The sequence below is a fragment of the Protopterus annectens genome, chromosome 12.part0 (genome assembly GCF_019279795.1).
Source record: "Protopterus annectens isolate FY-2018-M chromosome 12.part0, PAN1.0, whole genome shotgun sequence".
Classification (NCBI taxonomy): Eukaryota; Metazoa; Chordata; order Ceratodontiformes; family Protopteridae; genus Protopterus; species Protopterus annectens.
In genome coordinates this window covers 1,264,784,025-1,264,801,504 of record NC_056746.1, presented here as the reverse complement: position 1 = coordinate 1,264,801,504, position 17,480 = coordinate 1,264,784,025, and the positions used below count along the sequence as shown (strand labels likewise).

The following is a 17,480-nucleotide window of genomic DNA, read 5'->3' as shown; positions in this document are numbered from 1 at the left end:
AATAACCTGCATGCGTGACCTAAACCTGGTCTGTGACATCAACAGGACTTGCTGGTGGGACAGATTTGTGTCCCAGAGACTCCCCACCTGTGAAATAGGCTCCCTCTCTATGTCAAGCAGAGTACCTCATTATCCCTTTTTAAACACAACCTGGATAACTAGATGGGAAACAGAAAATACACCCCTGGGATTCCACCTGTATCCCTGCTGGACAGGGGCTTTGGGTGCTGACTTGTTGACATGGGCTAAACTCTCGGTTAGGCTTATAAGGGCCTCAGGACCAATAGTCTAGTAACTTCCTATGATCCTATGAAACTCAAATGTCTGTCATTATTTTCCAACTTCAGTCTTTAATGATTTGCCACTAATTTACCAGAAAACCACAATTTAATGAAAAATGGACCAAAAATATGAGGCAGAATTCTGGACATTCTGAGAAAATCTGTACAGTCGAGAGGTATAGCTATGATCTGAACTGTTGCAATTCTTCAGTAGATCTATGAAACACACTACTGCAGTTTCTGTTTACTGGAACTGAAGCTAATGTAATTATTTTATTTTCATTTTATTTTATTTCAGATGAACTGCAGAAATCTTGGCTTCAAAAATATACTACGCATAATTTTTACTACCTTGGTTGGAGTCTCTATTCTAGTCGGTCTGACTGCTGCATACATCATAGGATACAATTTCATTAAAGAGGATCACTACTTTTTTTCATTTGGTGTCTATGGGGCAATTCTGGCGCTGCATGTCATCATTCAAAGCCTTTTTGCTTTCCTTGAGCACAAAAGGACAGATAAAACTCTTGGAATGAATGTCGACCTTACAAAGAATGCAGTGCTTTGCATTGCTGCTTATCAAGAGGACCCAGATTACCTCCGCAAGTGTTTGGAATCTGTCAAGAGGCTGTCATACCCCAATATGAAAATTATCTTGGTAATTGATGGGAACTCAGAAGACGATGCATACATGATGGATACTTTTAAAGAGCTGATGGGATGTGATCAGACTGCCACCTTTGTCTGGAGGAGTAATTTTCATGAGAGGGACACAGGTGTGACAGAGGAGTTGCACCAAGAAAGTATACAGCGTGTGAAAGACATTGTAGTTCAGAATCAGTTTGTCTGCATCATGCAGAAGTGGGGTGGAAAAAGAGAAGTAATGTATACAGCATTCAAAGCTATAGGTGAACACGCAGACTATATACAGGTAAGTACCACTAAAACCTGCAAAATATATTGGATTTGTATAGGAATGTAACAGTCTTACACATCATCTTTTTTTTATTTCTGTATTTCTACCAATAATTGACAGACTATACGAACACCAGTGTGGTAGACCCATGAGAATGACTATACAATTTCTATTGAGAAAAATGACAAATGACATTGTGTCCATGAAGAAAGTAATAGGTAGGATGCAGAGAAAACATTGTGAAAAGCGGCATTAACAGTAAACAAGTGAATACTAGCATTTCTAAAGGGAACGCAGGTCTCAGGTACTGACAAAACTGAAAGTAAATTGAAGGGGTGATCTGGAAAGGTTAGTCTCAGACAATGAAGGATCAAAAGAGTAGATTTTTGCAGTCCTGGGTGTCCTGGTAAGTATACGACTGCTCATAATGTAAGTTTCATGGGCCTGAGAAAGAGTCACAGATATAGCAGTCTAAAATAAACAGAAAACAACAGTTCTTTAAGCCCAAGCTTCAGTATTAATACAATGATCAAATGAATGATTAAATGTTTTGAGGCAGACTAACTTAGATACTAGATCGTAGTCTGTGATTAGTGGCCTGGGGGCCTGCAGGATGGGCCTGAGGGTGAACTTGAATGGCTAATAGGCAGTTCTCCTTTCTCATTGTTAGAGTGAGGGTTCTTAGACTGTTTGACAGACACTGGTGGAGGGCAATGCCTTGTACTATTCAGGTGTTCCAGGCAAACAGTGCTGGCAGGTATCTATAGATGGACATGTACATGGAAACATGAACCCTTGCTTCTTATAGTGATGTCACTGTACATTGTACACCAGTTTAGATGGGATATAGAGAGTTAGGCATAGTTAAAAAAAAGGTACTGCTCTTTCGGTTATGATTACTTGAGGAGGAGGACATCCACTACCAAGCCTTCACCCCTTAGGGAATAAATAAAGTATATAATCTTTCTCATTATGATCCGGTTCTGGTTCTAGATATGTAGACAAAAAGACTCAGATATAAAAGCAAGTTACAGTATCAAGAAAGGAAAGTACATAACAACACGAGGTATGCAAATATAAAGACATAGAGGGTTTACTATCAGTTAACCGATTACAAGACAGCCGAATTGCGATTTTCCCGAACCAGAATGTCGGAACTCATATAATTGAACGTTCAAAATAGCAAACATAATCTCTGAAAATGTCAAAATCGACATTTTTGGAAAGTCACCACACTTCCTGGAACAACATTACTGTCCGTTGCACAGTAAATAACATGTTTGCAAGCCCCCCTGCACCCCCCACATCCCCCCTGATACTTTAATATACAAACTCCGGTATCACACTATAGTGAGGGAAAGGGTACATTTCCCAATCCCCACTTTAGTACAATCTGTACCACAATGTCGAACCTTACAATAGCGAATGCTGTATTGCATTCGCTAGTGTATGGTTCGACATTGTGGTATTCGTGTTGACATAGTGCGACATTTTCGCACATATGAAAGTTGCAATCGGTTAACTGATAGTAAACCAACATAGAGATATGTAGAGAGAAAACAAAGAGGTCGAAAAACGGAAAGTGGGCACCTCAGTAGAATATAAAATCAGGAGTGGTGTTCCATATACAAAATATAAGATATATAAAACTGTGGCGCCCAGGCCTCTGCTGAAAAAGGGCTACTTAGCTCAGTCGGACTAACCCAGTCAACAAATGTAAAATAAATAAAAAATAAATACATAATTGCAGTCATTGACCTGAAACTAAAACTGTACATTCCATACAGAAAAATGATTGATACCAATGGACATAGCATAAGACAAAAATGAGCAAATGAGCTATAAAGGGAAGAAAGACTGCAACAGATGCTGTGCTGTCCCATGATAAAATCACTTTATTTTCTGCATTTTTTTTTTACATTAAGTAGATATTTAAATCAATAAACACAATTCCCACTGGGCCCAGACAGTGCAGGGTATCATAAGCTAGAGTTGCTAGTTATAAACACAAAACTGGAAAGAAGTTGTTAACATAAGATAGTACATCAGTGCAGTAAGACAGGTGGCAATAGGGGTATCTAGTACCGTGCTAGAACCAGAAGGGGCAGGAAGGCAAAGGGGCTTGTATCAGTATGCAACAGGCAATGATTAGTAATAAGACCTCACATGCATTACAATGTCGCATTTTAGAGATTTGTTTTTAAGTAGAGCATTAAATGGAAGGAGGAGGCAAAAAGACAAAAGCATAAAGAATGGCGGCTTTATGATGCAAAGTACCAGGAATAAAATGTTTACTTTGTAAATATATCATCAACATGTATAAATGCAGCACAATAAGGTATGTAGCAATGAAATTTTGTACAGAAAGAAATTAAAATAAACTGGGCATTATATTAAGCAAGGAAACATTGGAGGAATACAATATTTCTGTTAAAAAATGTGAGATATATGTACCACCATTCAGAAGTATTGATGAATGCCAAATACTGTAATGAGGTTTAAGCCTGCATGAAAAAGACACAGGTAGAATTTTGTGGAAGGGCTCCAACATGATCAAAGCACCCAAGAGGAATTTGGCGATACAGAAGGCTGAACCATCTGGATAGGTATGAACAGGCTTGAGGTTCCTTTCTGTCAAAAGCTTCTGTATTTCTGTGATATCTGGTTAGGGTGTATGGTATACTAGTTTATCAAAAATAAGGAGAAACTGCATAATAATGGCAGCAAAACTCATTACATGAACATGAAAGTGCCTAATTTTTGGTAGAACCTTGTGACATTTTTATAATCATTTCATGATGACACAGGATTGTAGAAATTGTTTACAAATAGTATTTCAACCCTTCTGAAAAGAAAGATTAGCAACAAAGTGGTTTATAGTCTAGTATATACATTTTCTCTCATCTTCATGAAAAACTATTCATAGTCAGAAATACTTAAAGCATGTCAGAGTACATTCCTATCTTGTATTCCTCTCACAAATAATATCTTAAATGATTTACAAAGCATGGCTATTAATGGAGACAGAACAGCAAGCCAACTGTTTTTATTAGTGTTTCCAGATTATGTGAATATTTGGGAAGCCAAGTGTTTTCAGTAGTGATTCCAGGTCATGTGAACACTTAGCAAACCAGATGTTCTTACTATTGCTTCCCATAAATATTGACATTAAGATGGAAATAAATGCTATTACACTAAATTGCCATGAAATTCCCCTGAAGCAGCCATTCACATGCAGTATTTCTAGAACCATTCAGTAAGACTATATTGAAGGTGTTTTAAGCTAAATAACTACCTAAGGTGATTGCCTACCTACTGTCACTCCCAAAAGGGTGCACTCCTTATGTGATCGATCTGCAGCCTCCAGAACTGACATTTGAGGGGATGAAGATGAACACAACCACCAATGAATGCATTAATATGAAAACTGAAGGCTAGAGGTCTGTAAAGCATGACAAGGGAGGAGTAGATGAGGCATATACTGTTGCAAAAAAAACTCTTTTAAGAGCTATGGCTACATTAAGTTATTAACATAAGTTTGGCTATTTTTGGTGGGGTGACAGGGGCAACATATAAGTTTAAAACAAGGTCAAACTCAGGGGCAAAGGTCAAAATCACAAAAGAAAAACTCATAGTGTGGTTAGATTAAAGCTGATCATATGGCTAAAAACAGAATCCAAGATTTGGTGCTTTTGCTTTCCTGGAGCAAAATTGCATCTAATGCCTATATTAACATCTGGTATTAAAGGTTAGAAATATGTCATTTAATTTGTTATGCCAAATGGCATGTTCTACAAGAGTTTTCTCAACCACTTCACCTTAGGACTTCCTTGTTTATTCCAAATAATCTGTTTTACTGCACTGTATACATGAATACTTCATTTCATCAGCTAGTGCTTCTTGTTCATTGCGATTTTTTCTTGTAACTCGCATTTCCAAAAGAACTTTTCTTCCTGTTTTATTTACTTATGGACTGTTCATTTGCTTTGCCTTTAGCCTAGATCATGGCTGAAAAGGCCTATTCTAATTTACTCAATTTCCCTAGCAAATAAGTTAAAATAAAGAGGTAACCAAATTAACTGCACCAAAGAGCTTTTAAAACACACTATTGAAACATGGAAGCATTACATTATCAGTTAAGAGAAGCTCATTGGCCAAACAACTGCAATATGAATGTTAATTCAGGGCCTACAGCCAGATATCAGAGGAATTTTAAAGAAATCACATATGTCTATGCCATAGCTCGCCTGTCTACTCTAAATGTGCTCTTGCTGAGGTAAGTTTATTTCTTTAAACTGGCCATAAAGAACTCATGGTAGAGCTTCCCAATATATAATCAGTAAGAGAAGAATAACATAATCAAGATACATATTTTGGAGTAACCTAACTTAACAGTTGGCATACCTTATTTCTTAAAAGTGATGGAAGCCAATAAAATGCAGGGGGTTTACTGTTCTCAAATATTTTTATTAAAAATTAAAAAATATGTATATAACAATTCATAACAGAAGAAAGTAGATATAATTTTTTTGAACAAATTAATCACTCGAAAAAACTAGATACAAAATTTTTGAACAAATGAATCATTCAAATTGAAAAACTTCATAACAATAAATACAATAAAACTACTTACAAAGGTATCTACTTACACGCAAACAATTATCAGTCATTCAAAATATGTTTCAGTTTCATATCAGGTTACAGTCAAGTTTCTCAAATATCTCTATAACTTTTAACCAGGAGTTGTAATATAAAGTGATTCTCTACGTTCTCATTTTGATTGTAGACAATTCTTTAATCAATGGCGAAGTCTCATTCTTCCAGTTCATAGTAATTATTTTATGTGCTACAGTTAAAGTCCATAATAGGGAATATTTTGATCTGGGAACACATTTAGGTATTGGAATATTGAACAAAATCAAAGATTTAGTTAATTGAAGGGGATTTTCTAATTTTAAAATAATGTAAAATTATATGTGTTTTTGATAATCTGCATTTAGGTATTTAGCTATTAATAGATGTTACTTTATGAAGGTTAGCATGCATTAACACATACCTTAAACTAAAGTAATATATGGTAATAGCAACTAATTTTATAATGGTCTACTTCAAATGGGGATGGAGAGAATTTTCCATTCAAGTTTCCATTTAAAAAAACTTGACGTGCACACAAGAAAAGAACTATGTGTTAGGAGTTTAAATATCTCATCTTAAGAAGGTTCAGGTAATCTCTGTCTCAGCAACTAGGTACTCATCAAATGGTATGTGATGCACATAAACACCAGTATAGCTTAATGGACGAAGGCTTCTGAAATGCCATAACAAGGGAGAAATAAGGTTTAAAAGAAGGCAGGATTTGAATGAGCTATATAATGTTTGACTGACAATGACTGGGCAAATTATAACTGGTGTTTAATGTTTACAACTAAAAGTATGTCAATATGGTTTGTGATGTATAATGCTTGCAAATAAGATTATGTCAATATGGTTTGTTTTCATAGGTTATGGGTTTATAGGAGGTTACTAGGCTAATGGCCCTAGGGCCCTTACAAGCCTAGCCAAGTTCAACCCTTGTTCCCTTAAGGGTCTAGAGACATGGTCTATGTTATAAGCAGATCTAAATCAGCACTGACTGCGCCTATCAAAGAGGGACACTTTATATAAATGTATGATTGCCTACATCATAAGTGATAATTTGATAAAGATGTTTCTTGTTTAAAGAAAAGGGGTTAGTAGGCACTGTGGGTACTAATTAAATTAACATAGAAAAGACTGTAAAGGAACCTGGTAATATGAAGGTGAAGACATGGAAAATGTTCCTCCTTTATTTAGTAAGTAGCTGCAGTGTAAATGTATATATTTATGAAGAACAGGGCATAATTATACTTTCCAAAGAAAATAATGAAAAAATACCCATCCTTAGAAACTACCCATGACAACAAAACTATTAAATGGATATTAAAACATGTGCCATTCTTTGAGTATATCAATTCATTATGGGGAAGTCCAGTCCAATACCAAAAGTTTCTTCAGAACTGAAAAAAAACCTATCAGAGAAAAGCATGGTCATATTTTTATATATTGAAAATTGTTCTCTTTTAATTAATTTATTTATTAGAGTGTTATTGATTGTTATACATGGTACTTGACTGTTGAGCCACCGCCTCTGTGAAGGTGTTGCTAAATGGAGATTAGCCAAACATGGTAAAAACACTTAAACTCAGCATCGGTAGGGGAACCCAACTGCAGTGAAAATATATAATAAAAAATCCACAAAAGCTGCAAACAAGGAACCTCACAAAAGGGGACCTCATTCCTTAATGATCAATAATCTTAAATATGTCACAATATCTGTAACATGACTACTTACAGCTGGTACACATGAAAGTCATTTATTCAAAATTCACTTCTGTTCTGGCGTAATTATTACAGAGGAAATGCTACAAATCATACCCCAATGTGCTTCATTTCACTGCACATGACAACATGTCTTAAGTGACTGGCAATTCTGTTATCCTCTGTTCTCCTCTGACCCCTGCCTCTGCTCAGAGACCATGGTTGCCATCCTTGGTGATTTGTGGATTCCATTAGCATATGAAAAAAATCATCTTTTCTAACTCATTGTCAGCAGAAGCAGGGTCTGCCTGAGTTTCTTCAGGATAAAGTATCACATTCAAGTGACGTGAAGGCATACTCAAGTATTTCACTTTGTATACATGAGGCAGACGGCATTACTTCTACCTTTTATTTTTAAAGGAGAATTCTAATAATAAAATAAATAATCTCTATAAACAATAAAATAAAATCTCTATAAACTAAAACTAAGTATTCTATTAACCTGAAGGATGACTTTGAACAGCAATTAATTGCTACATAGAAGTATGCATTCTTTCTAACCTGATATTTCTCACAAGTATCAAGGAAATTTCTAGCCTGAATGGATTTAGTACTCTATCCTTAAATACGTAAGCCAATGCATGGGCTAGTATAGAACAGGCTTTGCTGTCAGATAGTGAATAAGTTGGAGCATGCAAAACTAAAATAAAACAGTAATGGTTACATTTTCAAATTTAGGCTCAGTTTAATGATGGTATCTTTAAAGATGAGTCAAATCAAAGGTGGCAAATTATATACAAGTCTCCTTTTCTAAGTGAGGTCCCCTTTTAATCTTCAGGTAGATTAAAATGTCTTTAAAAAGGATGGAAAGGGTACACCCGGAGATCACTTTTTCCTGGAAGAGAAGCAATATGTCTCATGACATCTCCAGGCTTTGGAGCAAGTGAGCGGAAAATCAGCAAGTTTCACTGACCTGGGAAAATAAAGCTCTACTACTGTGTGCTAACAGCAGTGAAACAAGTGTGCTATGAAACAAGTGAGTTACAAAAGCCAAGGAGTCTCATTTCTATATCCAGAACTGAGGTTACCAAATGAGCAGTGAAACAGCATCTGTACACAACTGAAATGCTGTGTTATCCTATACGAATATTGTATTCCACTGATACATAGTTGTGCGACTCATTGTTATGTGGTACATTCTGGTCCAATTTGTCAGGTCCAGATGTAGGTTTGCAGATATTTATTTACTTATTTATTTATTGACCTTAAATTACTGAGAAAGTCTGACTGGGTAGGTGCCCATTGTCAGTGGAGGCCTAGGGAGAAAAGTTCCAAAGTGTTGCAAAAACATTTTAAAAACAATTATTTTCCAGTCTTCAAATCTTCAAAAATATCACAAAAACATCTACACTTTAAATAATTATACCAAATTCGACATAATGTGAAAACGTTGGTTAAGAATACACACAACTTATATGATAATGACTTAATGTTTAAAGGTATTTTAGCCACTTTATTGGGAAATTAAAGGTAAGTTAGTATAACACAATCAGGAATTGCAATAAAAAGTGTGAGAAAAAACAGGGTTATAGTATATTTAGAGAGTCAGAGAGAGGACTAGATTGAAGTAAGGAAATGAGTGAACAGAGACTAAGGAGATGTAAGCTGTGAATAGGTGCTTGTTCATATTTAGGGATATAGTTGATCCTGGGGATGAATGAGAACAGACTGATATTTTTGCTAGTAAGTCTTTCAGAATGCTTTTAAAGGGCTGGTGGGAGGGTAATGACCTGGATACACAAGTGAGGTTACTGAATGTTGACTACTGAGATAGCGTCTGTACACAACTTAAATGTTGCCTAACACTTTATAGATATTACATCCCACTGCTTCATAGGTTCATAGGTAAGTACTAGGCTAGCTACTCTTTTGGGTTGTTTTAAGCCTAGCCAGTTTCCCTTTCTGTGTTCAAAATAACTTATCCCATTTGGTTATAGATTAGGCCTTACACATCCCATTGTTGATCATTATATATTATCCCTAATAAGAATAACTGGGATCATACCATAGGTAACCTGTGGGGACACATGGGTAGGACAAAGCATTTAGGAGACGCCTCTGTCCATTAGTAGTGCAAGGGGCAATCCTGTGGGAAATTTTCTCTTTCCTATCCAAAGAAAGAGGTTGTGCTTGAATATGGACAGGAATGTTTTATATGAATGGGGAGTCTGTTCCAGAGCAGTGATATCCTCTGTGAGATATACCTGTCCCTCCAAACCTTTCTGTTGATGTTGCAGAAGAGGTTTAGATCCATAGATACAGTATTTCTGATGCCATTTGACTTGCTGATGTGCATTAAATCCATCAGTAATGGGTCAGAGGATGCCTTGTGTGCTAGACACAGGTCACATCTTACCGGTTTGTAGGATATAGAGTATAGTGATAGGCCTCTGAGTTGGTCCATGTAGGACATGTTTAGGTCTTGTATCCTTTTAGTAAGGTATATATACAAGAGAATCATAGGGTTGCACCAATATAGTAGCATTCATTAATGTTTACTGGGATTGTTCTATGTGTCTATAGTCCTGCTCACCCAGGAATCATTGACTCTACTTACATCTACATATGTTCTGAGGAAATTTCATCTGAGAAACAAACAAGCATATGTTGACTAAGTCGGTCGTTATATTTCTGAATAGGAACAAAAATGAAAACAAAAAGAGAATCAGTTTGGTAAGACATATGTATACGAGGAGTAGAAAAAACACAGAGCCTGCTCACATGTGACAAGCAGAATCTGTGAGTCTGTCTTCAGAAGGCACAAGTACGTATGTTTTGATATGAACATACACATCCTGCATGCTGTTTTCTCCTAAGGTGCAGTGAGAATGCAAGGCCTTGTCATGTGACTATCCTAGGCTGCTTGTACTGTGAGAAAGAATTAGGACAGCATGAGCCATTAAACTGAAATCTTCTAAGTTGCGGAGCAGTATTTATAAGCTGGAGTAGAACCCATACTCTGTTGGACCAGGCCTGGGTTTGGGGCTTGCTTTTGCACTAGATTGTAAACATCTTAAAACAAGTTAAAATAGTGAAGTGTTCATGTCATTGTGCAGGATGTTCTTGGAGACTGAAGAAATGGAGTAATTGGAATATGTAACATACACAAAAGCCTGATGTTTTCTAATATCAGTCAGACATAGAGAGAAAGAATCCATTGCTAATGGGCCTTCCTTCTTCCCACTGAGATATCAGGGGAATTCATCAAAATGTTACCACTCCAAGTAGTTGCTCATTTGGATCTCTAGCAAATTCTGTAACAGTAATAAATTTTTATTATAAAACTCACACAGATTTCACACACACAGATATATATATATATATATATATATATATATATATATATATATATATATATATATATATTCACTTCAGAATCTCTAAAGCCCAAAATCTTGAATTTCAAAAGACTAAGACCAAAATCTCGAAAGTTCAAAACATTGAAAACTCAAAACACTGAATTTCATAAAACATTGAAAAAAACACAGGACACTAACACTTACTATATTCCAGCACAACTACATACAGAAACAAATAAAAGACAAACCGTACTACACTTCTCCAAATATAAGCAGGGGGGCAAACCCCCATGTACCCCCCACACCCCCTGCTATTTAAATATATCAACTCCGAGATCACACTTCACTACACCAAGATGAGTGATATTGTAGTATAGCAAGTTAGAAGGGAACATGACTAAGGTTACATCAGGCAGTCATGAAGCACATAATGGTATGTTTGCCATTTTGTTCTGTGGAATGCAGTCTCGGAGTTGATATAGTTAAGTAGCAGGGTGTATGTGTGGGGAGGGGGGACAGGGGGGCTTGCCCCCCTGGTTATAGTTTGAGAACTGTAATATGTTTCTGTATGTAGTTGTGCTGGAATATAGTAAGTGTTAGTGTCCTGTGTTTTTTTCAGTGTTATGAAATTCAGTGTTTTGAACTTTCAGTGTTTTGAACTTTTGAGATTTTGGTCTCAGTGTTTTGAAATTTGAGATTTTGGGCTTTTGAGATTTTGAATAGATATATATATATATATATATATATATATATATATATATATATATATGAGAGTGAAACTGAGACTGATGTACATTGATTGATACATACATACATATCTACATGCATACATAAAGGCAATATAAATATGTGTAACTAAATTCTTATTCTAGATATTCTTACATGAGCTTGTTGCAATATCTTTAATATTTAGCATGTCTTTCAATAAATAACATGGCTCTTGACAATCACAATGTGTAACCATAACTAATATTTAATATTATTCTTTTGGTTCCTGTCCCAGATGGACTGATTTATTTTCCTTTAACGTAAGACTGACATATGGTAGGTAGACAATTGCACTTTTTAGCGTATTTTTACCTTTTTGCCTGCCAATCATCAGTCTCTCTTCAGCAGGCTTGATCCCATTGGTTCTTTGAATATGAACAATCTTCCACTTCTCACATTGAAAGCTGACCAAAGTGGGCTGTCATGCAGGCAGAGATGAAGATAGTCTGTGTTCCACCCCTTTCAGTTTTCTGCTCCATTCCAGGAATGATTTACATACTCATCACAGTGGCCTGAAGATCTGGCTTTAATTCCTCATACAGAGGCTATCTCCATTAACAGACAGACCCTAATTTCCCCCACCCAGATATCTGTATGATGCTACTACTCCACCAGCTGTATCATTCATGAGGCAGAGCTTAGGGGCATTTGTGAAAGGTCTACAACTCCACCCTTAGTGGCCAATGTGCACTAGCTGGGTCTGCAATACTTCCCTCAGCCAGGCACTCTTCTGCACATGTAGAGCAATGGCTACTGTTCTCAGCTTTTCAGACCAACTGCACACCCTCAGTCATATGCTGTATTCCTCATACTATCTATGTACAGCGCCAGCATTGTAATGATCTAGCTTTTCAGACCAACTGCACACCCTCAGTCATATGCTGCATTCCTCATACTATGTACTGCAGCGGCATTGTAATGATTGGACTCTCTTCCCTGCCAGGCAGAGACAAACCACTAGTTCTTCCTTATAGCTGCCGCTGCTCTGAGGATGTCAAAGAAAGATGGGTTATCCAGGTCACAGTCTATTCTTTATTACTTTGTGCCATTAAGCCAGTGCAGATAAGTACACTTGACAATACTCATTCTAAACTTTTAGCACAAATTGAAAAAAATGGAGTTTCGAGACTCAACATTCTTTTGCCTTTGATTTTATTTATGGCTTTGTGAGTTTTGTTGTACTTATCCACACCAACAAAACTGCTTATAATTGTTATGTGTTACTTTTATATTTTTAATATATTTTATATTTTACTCGTTCAGAGGAGATGAACTGAGTTGCATTAATAATGATGGCTTAGGAAGCGAGGCAAATACTGCAGAAATAATATGACATGAGAGTGCACTGACAGGTGCCTTGGTCTCACCTTACTTCATTAGTGTGTGGTTAGTACCATTTCTATAAAAATGTTAACAGTTTCACAGCAGGAAACTGAGAAATTATAAACTAGGGCCTGTAAGATGTAATTGTTTACATTTAAAATAAACAGCTATATACAGGTTTAACAAAATGTATAACACAGATCTGTCTTAGTTTTACTTATTTTCTCGTTTTGGAGGCTGGATTAGTTAAAAGAGAGAATTACAGTAAGGGTAAAACAAGAAGAAATGAAAGGTCAGGGAAACAAAAGGAAGAAAAAAGGCATGTGCAGGAAGAAATGGATACAAGCAATACTTAAAGAATTGAACTAAGATGGAAAAAGAAGTGCAAAATGAAAAATGTGCGTGTAGTTAACAGCTATAAATGTATGTCTGTGATAACTTTTTTTCTAGTTTTGGACTGCCTATCAACTAACCTATACCTGATATAATCTTAAATACAGGAAAAACACAAGAACTTAACACAGGCTTTCAATGCCACTGAAATATTGTCTACAGAAATATAGATAATAAGGTGAAAAGGTAATAGCAACTTAAAATATTAGTTGTTCAGAGTGATGATAAATAAAAGGAATACAATACAGAGAATAAACAGACCAAAAAACAACAAACTAGAAAGTGTGATGAAAATGTAAATAAATAAAGTAGACAAATATAGGATTATTGTTATACATAATATATAGAACAGAGAATAAGGGGAAAGAAAACAAATTCCAAAATTCAGATTTGTACTTTGGACTCCTAACATAAAAATGACAATTATTTACTTGACTCTTCTCCAAAACGTATCATTCAGAATATTCTAGATGCAGTGAATATAAGAAATGAAATGGATAGACTTCCACGTATGTACCTCATTGATGAAGAACTAATTTTAATAGTGCAGCATGCTAGGACTACTCATTTTTAAAACATTTCTGCTTTTCATCATTCTATGTTAACCGTTAATGTGCATAAGGCAATCATGAGGTTATCCTTAATAATTTATGGGAGAACCCATGCCTTGCAGCAAGTGCTTCAATGTCTACAGGAAACCCTTAGGGCAGTAGCTTACTCTGGAAACTTAATTCATTGGAGGTGTCTGAATCTTTAACTAACCAACAAACACAAGTGAGATACAAAGAATGATATCATCGGTGGTGGAACTATTAGCCACAGTTGTGATCCTTTATCACTAAAATAAGTAAGAGTATCGGGATCTTTAGGCCACAATGACTAATGTAGATATGTTCTAGAGAATTTCATTGTGGATGTAGATGGCAGGCTGTCACAGTCACAAGATAGACTCTTACTCAAGCAAAACAATCTCCCTCTAGAACATTTATATGACCAAGAATATCACAAATGAAAAATGTTAGGATCCTGAGTCTCCCCAAAATACAGAATACAATAGTACTTTTGCAGAAGTGGGTGTCTGTAGCACTCAATCATCCCAAGTTTGGTGAGAGAGAACATGTGAGATTTTGGCCCAAAACCCAATTCCTAATGCCAGGTTATGTGTGATTTTTTTTTCTTTTCTTGAACTTTCATCATAAGCTGCAAACTCTGCAGGTGGTATACAATGGCACTCCAGTAGACTATAATGATGTGAAGGTTTGTTTGGAGAACCTCAGTGCTGCAGAGAAGAAGAGCAATGTTTGGTACGATTACTATTTCATACAAGATATTAATACTATTAGATAAACTTATTGTGCTAATGTGTGCTAGGATATTACCACACTAGAGTTATATGTTGTTACAGTGCCAACACACTGTTCTGTTACTACAGTAGCAACATTTAACACATTAGTGAAATACAACTCCTAATCACTCTTGAATATGTTTGTTGTTAACATCCTATCAGAAAGTTGTACTGAGAAATACACAGGGGAGCATAGGTTCATAGGTGATTTCTGGGCTAACTACTCCAAGGGGCATTTTCAAGCATAGACATGCTTCCAAAACCTGGGCAGGTTATGGTACCACTCATTTTATATGGAGGTATAACTTGGGCAAGAGTGGATGAGCATTTACATGGTTCTTTCTATCAGGGATAAAGGTGGCAAAAAAGGAGTAAATTTACAATTCTCCATCCACTGATCCAAGTTAATTTGAAATACACATGGGGAGAAACTCTGCTTCACTTGGATGAGAAGCTTGTTCCACAGAAGAGGCAGTCTCTGAGACACATACCTGTCTCTCCAACATGTCTTATTTATGTTACAGATGAGATTTAGATCCCTAGATTGGGTATAGCTGAGGCTGTTTGTTTTGCATCTGTACAGCAGGTCTAAAAGGACTGTATCAGAGAGTGCTTCCTAGGCCAGACATGGGTCGCTTCTCAGCAGTCTGTAGAAGACCAAGTATAAGGATAAAGCTTTAAAGCGGTCCACATAGGATGTGTTATCCACACCATATAGTCTTTTTGTGAGGAAGCTCTATGGAACAGGCAGCTTGCTTACTGATGCTGAGTAATATGAGAGTACATAAAAGTACTTCCTGTATCACTAACTGATTATCTGATGAAGGGCATTTGCCCGAAAGCGCTCATCACAGTTTGTACTGAACTATACCATTTTAAGCTTGTTTATTTTATTTTACTTGTTTTTGTTTTTGTTGTTTGGTTTTGCAAGTTTGAGTAAACTTTGGACTTTTATCCAGTGGTGGTTATCGCCTCGGTTCATTACCTAGCTTACTTAACAGGTGTGAACGAATTAGTCTTTGTATCCTCCCAGAAATCAGTTTAGATATATTCTAAGGTGACAGAGAGTAGCTAACGAGTTTGAAATTACATACTTCAAAGAAGGGTGCAAGCAAACTAATTGAGATAATATACTGTTACTGTGTGATAATTTGCAGCAAACAATTTTTATCTTTGAAATGACAGGGTGGAACTATCCTGCAGACTGGAAGGAAAAAGCAATGATATTGTAAATAAAACTTTTAAGAGATGAATGAAAAAGTTGTTAAGTAATAAGAAAAAAAGCATTGCTTCCTATAACGGGAAAATTCTAAACCTGCAAAAATGTCTTGTAATTTTAGATATTTTGTGGAAATTGCTAGGTTGTCAAAATATATTAAACATATTACTTTCTTCACATTAACCTAGTATGTATTGCTGAATCATATTTAGAACACTGACATGAAATCCTTACCATTGTTTTACAGTGTTTACTTATTAGAAATGTCTGGAAGATTAATGGCGTTCTTGCATTACATAACAGACCTCTTGGCTTTATATTTTTAATTAGTCTGCCAGTTAATGTCCTAGGCATTGATCTATCACATATCCTCAATCTGAGCATAACATAGCTAACTGACTTTTCTAAATCTCTCTGAATTTCTCCTTCAATACAGTATTGGTATGTAGCGATGAAAGCACCTGCCCATGAAACACATGGGCATGTGCCCATACACACACATACCACACACCCACACCCATACACACACACACACACACACACACACACACACACACACACACACACACACACACACACACACGGGAACCTATGTATCCAAAATATCCAATGAAAACCCTTCCTCTTCCTAGGCACAGAATTCTAGTGACTGCTGCTGTCTCCTGGGTATTAGTAATACAAACACAGGAATGCAACACAATGAAAAATGTTATTCTGTTTTCACTGTACAGATAAATTTTCACAGAACAGATAGCCTACTTACAGGTTACCCAGTATTTTCACTTCCCCACCTGTCGAAAACTCTCAACATTATTAGTGTACCTTCAATGTACTAAGTAGGAAATTAATTTTTCAACATTCACGTCCATCACTGTTTGTAACAAAATCTACAATCTACTTACACTCTCCCACTCTCCTTCTTCAAATGAATCCTGCCCACCAACTCAGTCATTACACTGTCTATCAAGCTGTTCCACCATTATTTTTATCCTAAAAAAAAAAAAAAACAGGCTTTTAACTGCATCTCATTAATTACATCCTTACCTATTTGAAATCATCTTTTCAAACTTTGCTATTTAGTTATTTAATGTTCCTTACATCCTTAACATGCCTATGAATCTGTCACGCATGTAACATGAGCAGGTCCTCTCCACCCATGATGATAACTATTCAAATTCAACAGCTAGTTCCGACTGCAGTTATCTCAGAGCAGTCCACCCTTGTTTACAGATCTTAGTCACTGATGTTATGCTATGCATCTATCTATGAGACTGAATTTAGAAAATGCAGGGAGGGATTCAGTTAGTCATGCAATGCAATCAATTTCCAGCACATTAGAGGCATGGGGTGTTCAGAATATGAAGCAATGTAAGTCAGAGAACTTTTATAAGACAAAGTACTCCTTTGTTCTTAATAATTTATATTAATTGTTCTGTTCACACCAAACATGTGACTTTTACATCATTTATACAAAAAAACTAAATTATAACTGTGAGAAAACAGTTAACAGTACTGTCTGACATAATTTGGTTCTCCAGTG

General features: G+C 36.1%; 1 protein-coding gene across 1 annotated transcript in view; it reads left to right on the top strand.

The window, feature by feature from the left end:
* The first annotated feature begins 579 nt into the window (after positions 1-579).
* The window catches only part of LOC122817383 (hyaluronan synthase 2-like), a 150,352-nt gene continuing 133,451 nt past the window's right edge, over positions 580-17,480 (top strand). Inside the window, exon 1 of the mRNA XM_044090574.1 lies at positions 580-1,212. Coding sequence (XP_043946509.1) covers positions 580-1,212 — 633 coding nt within the window. The remainder of the gene's footprint in view (positions 1,213-17,480) is intronic.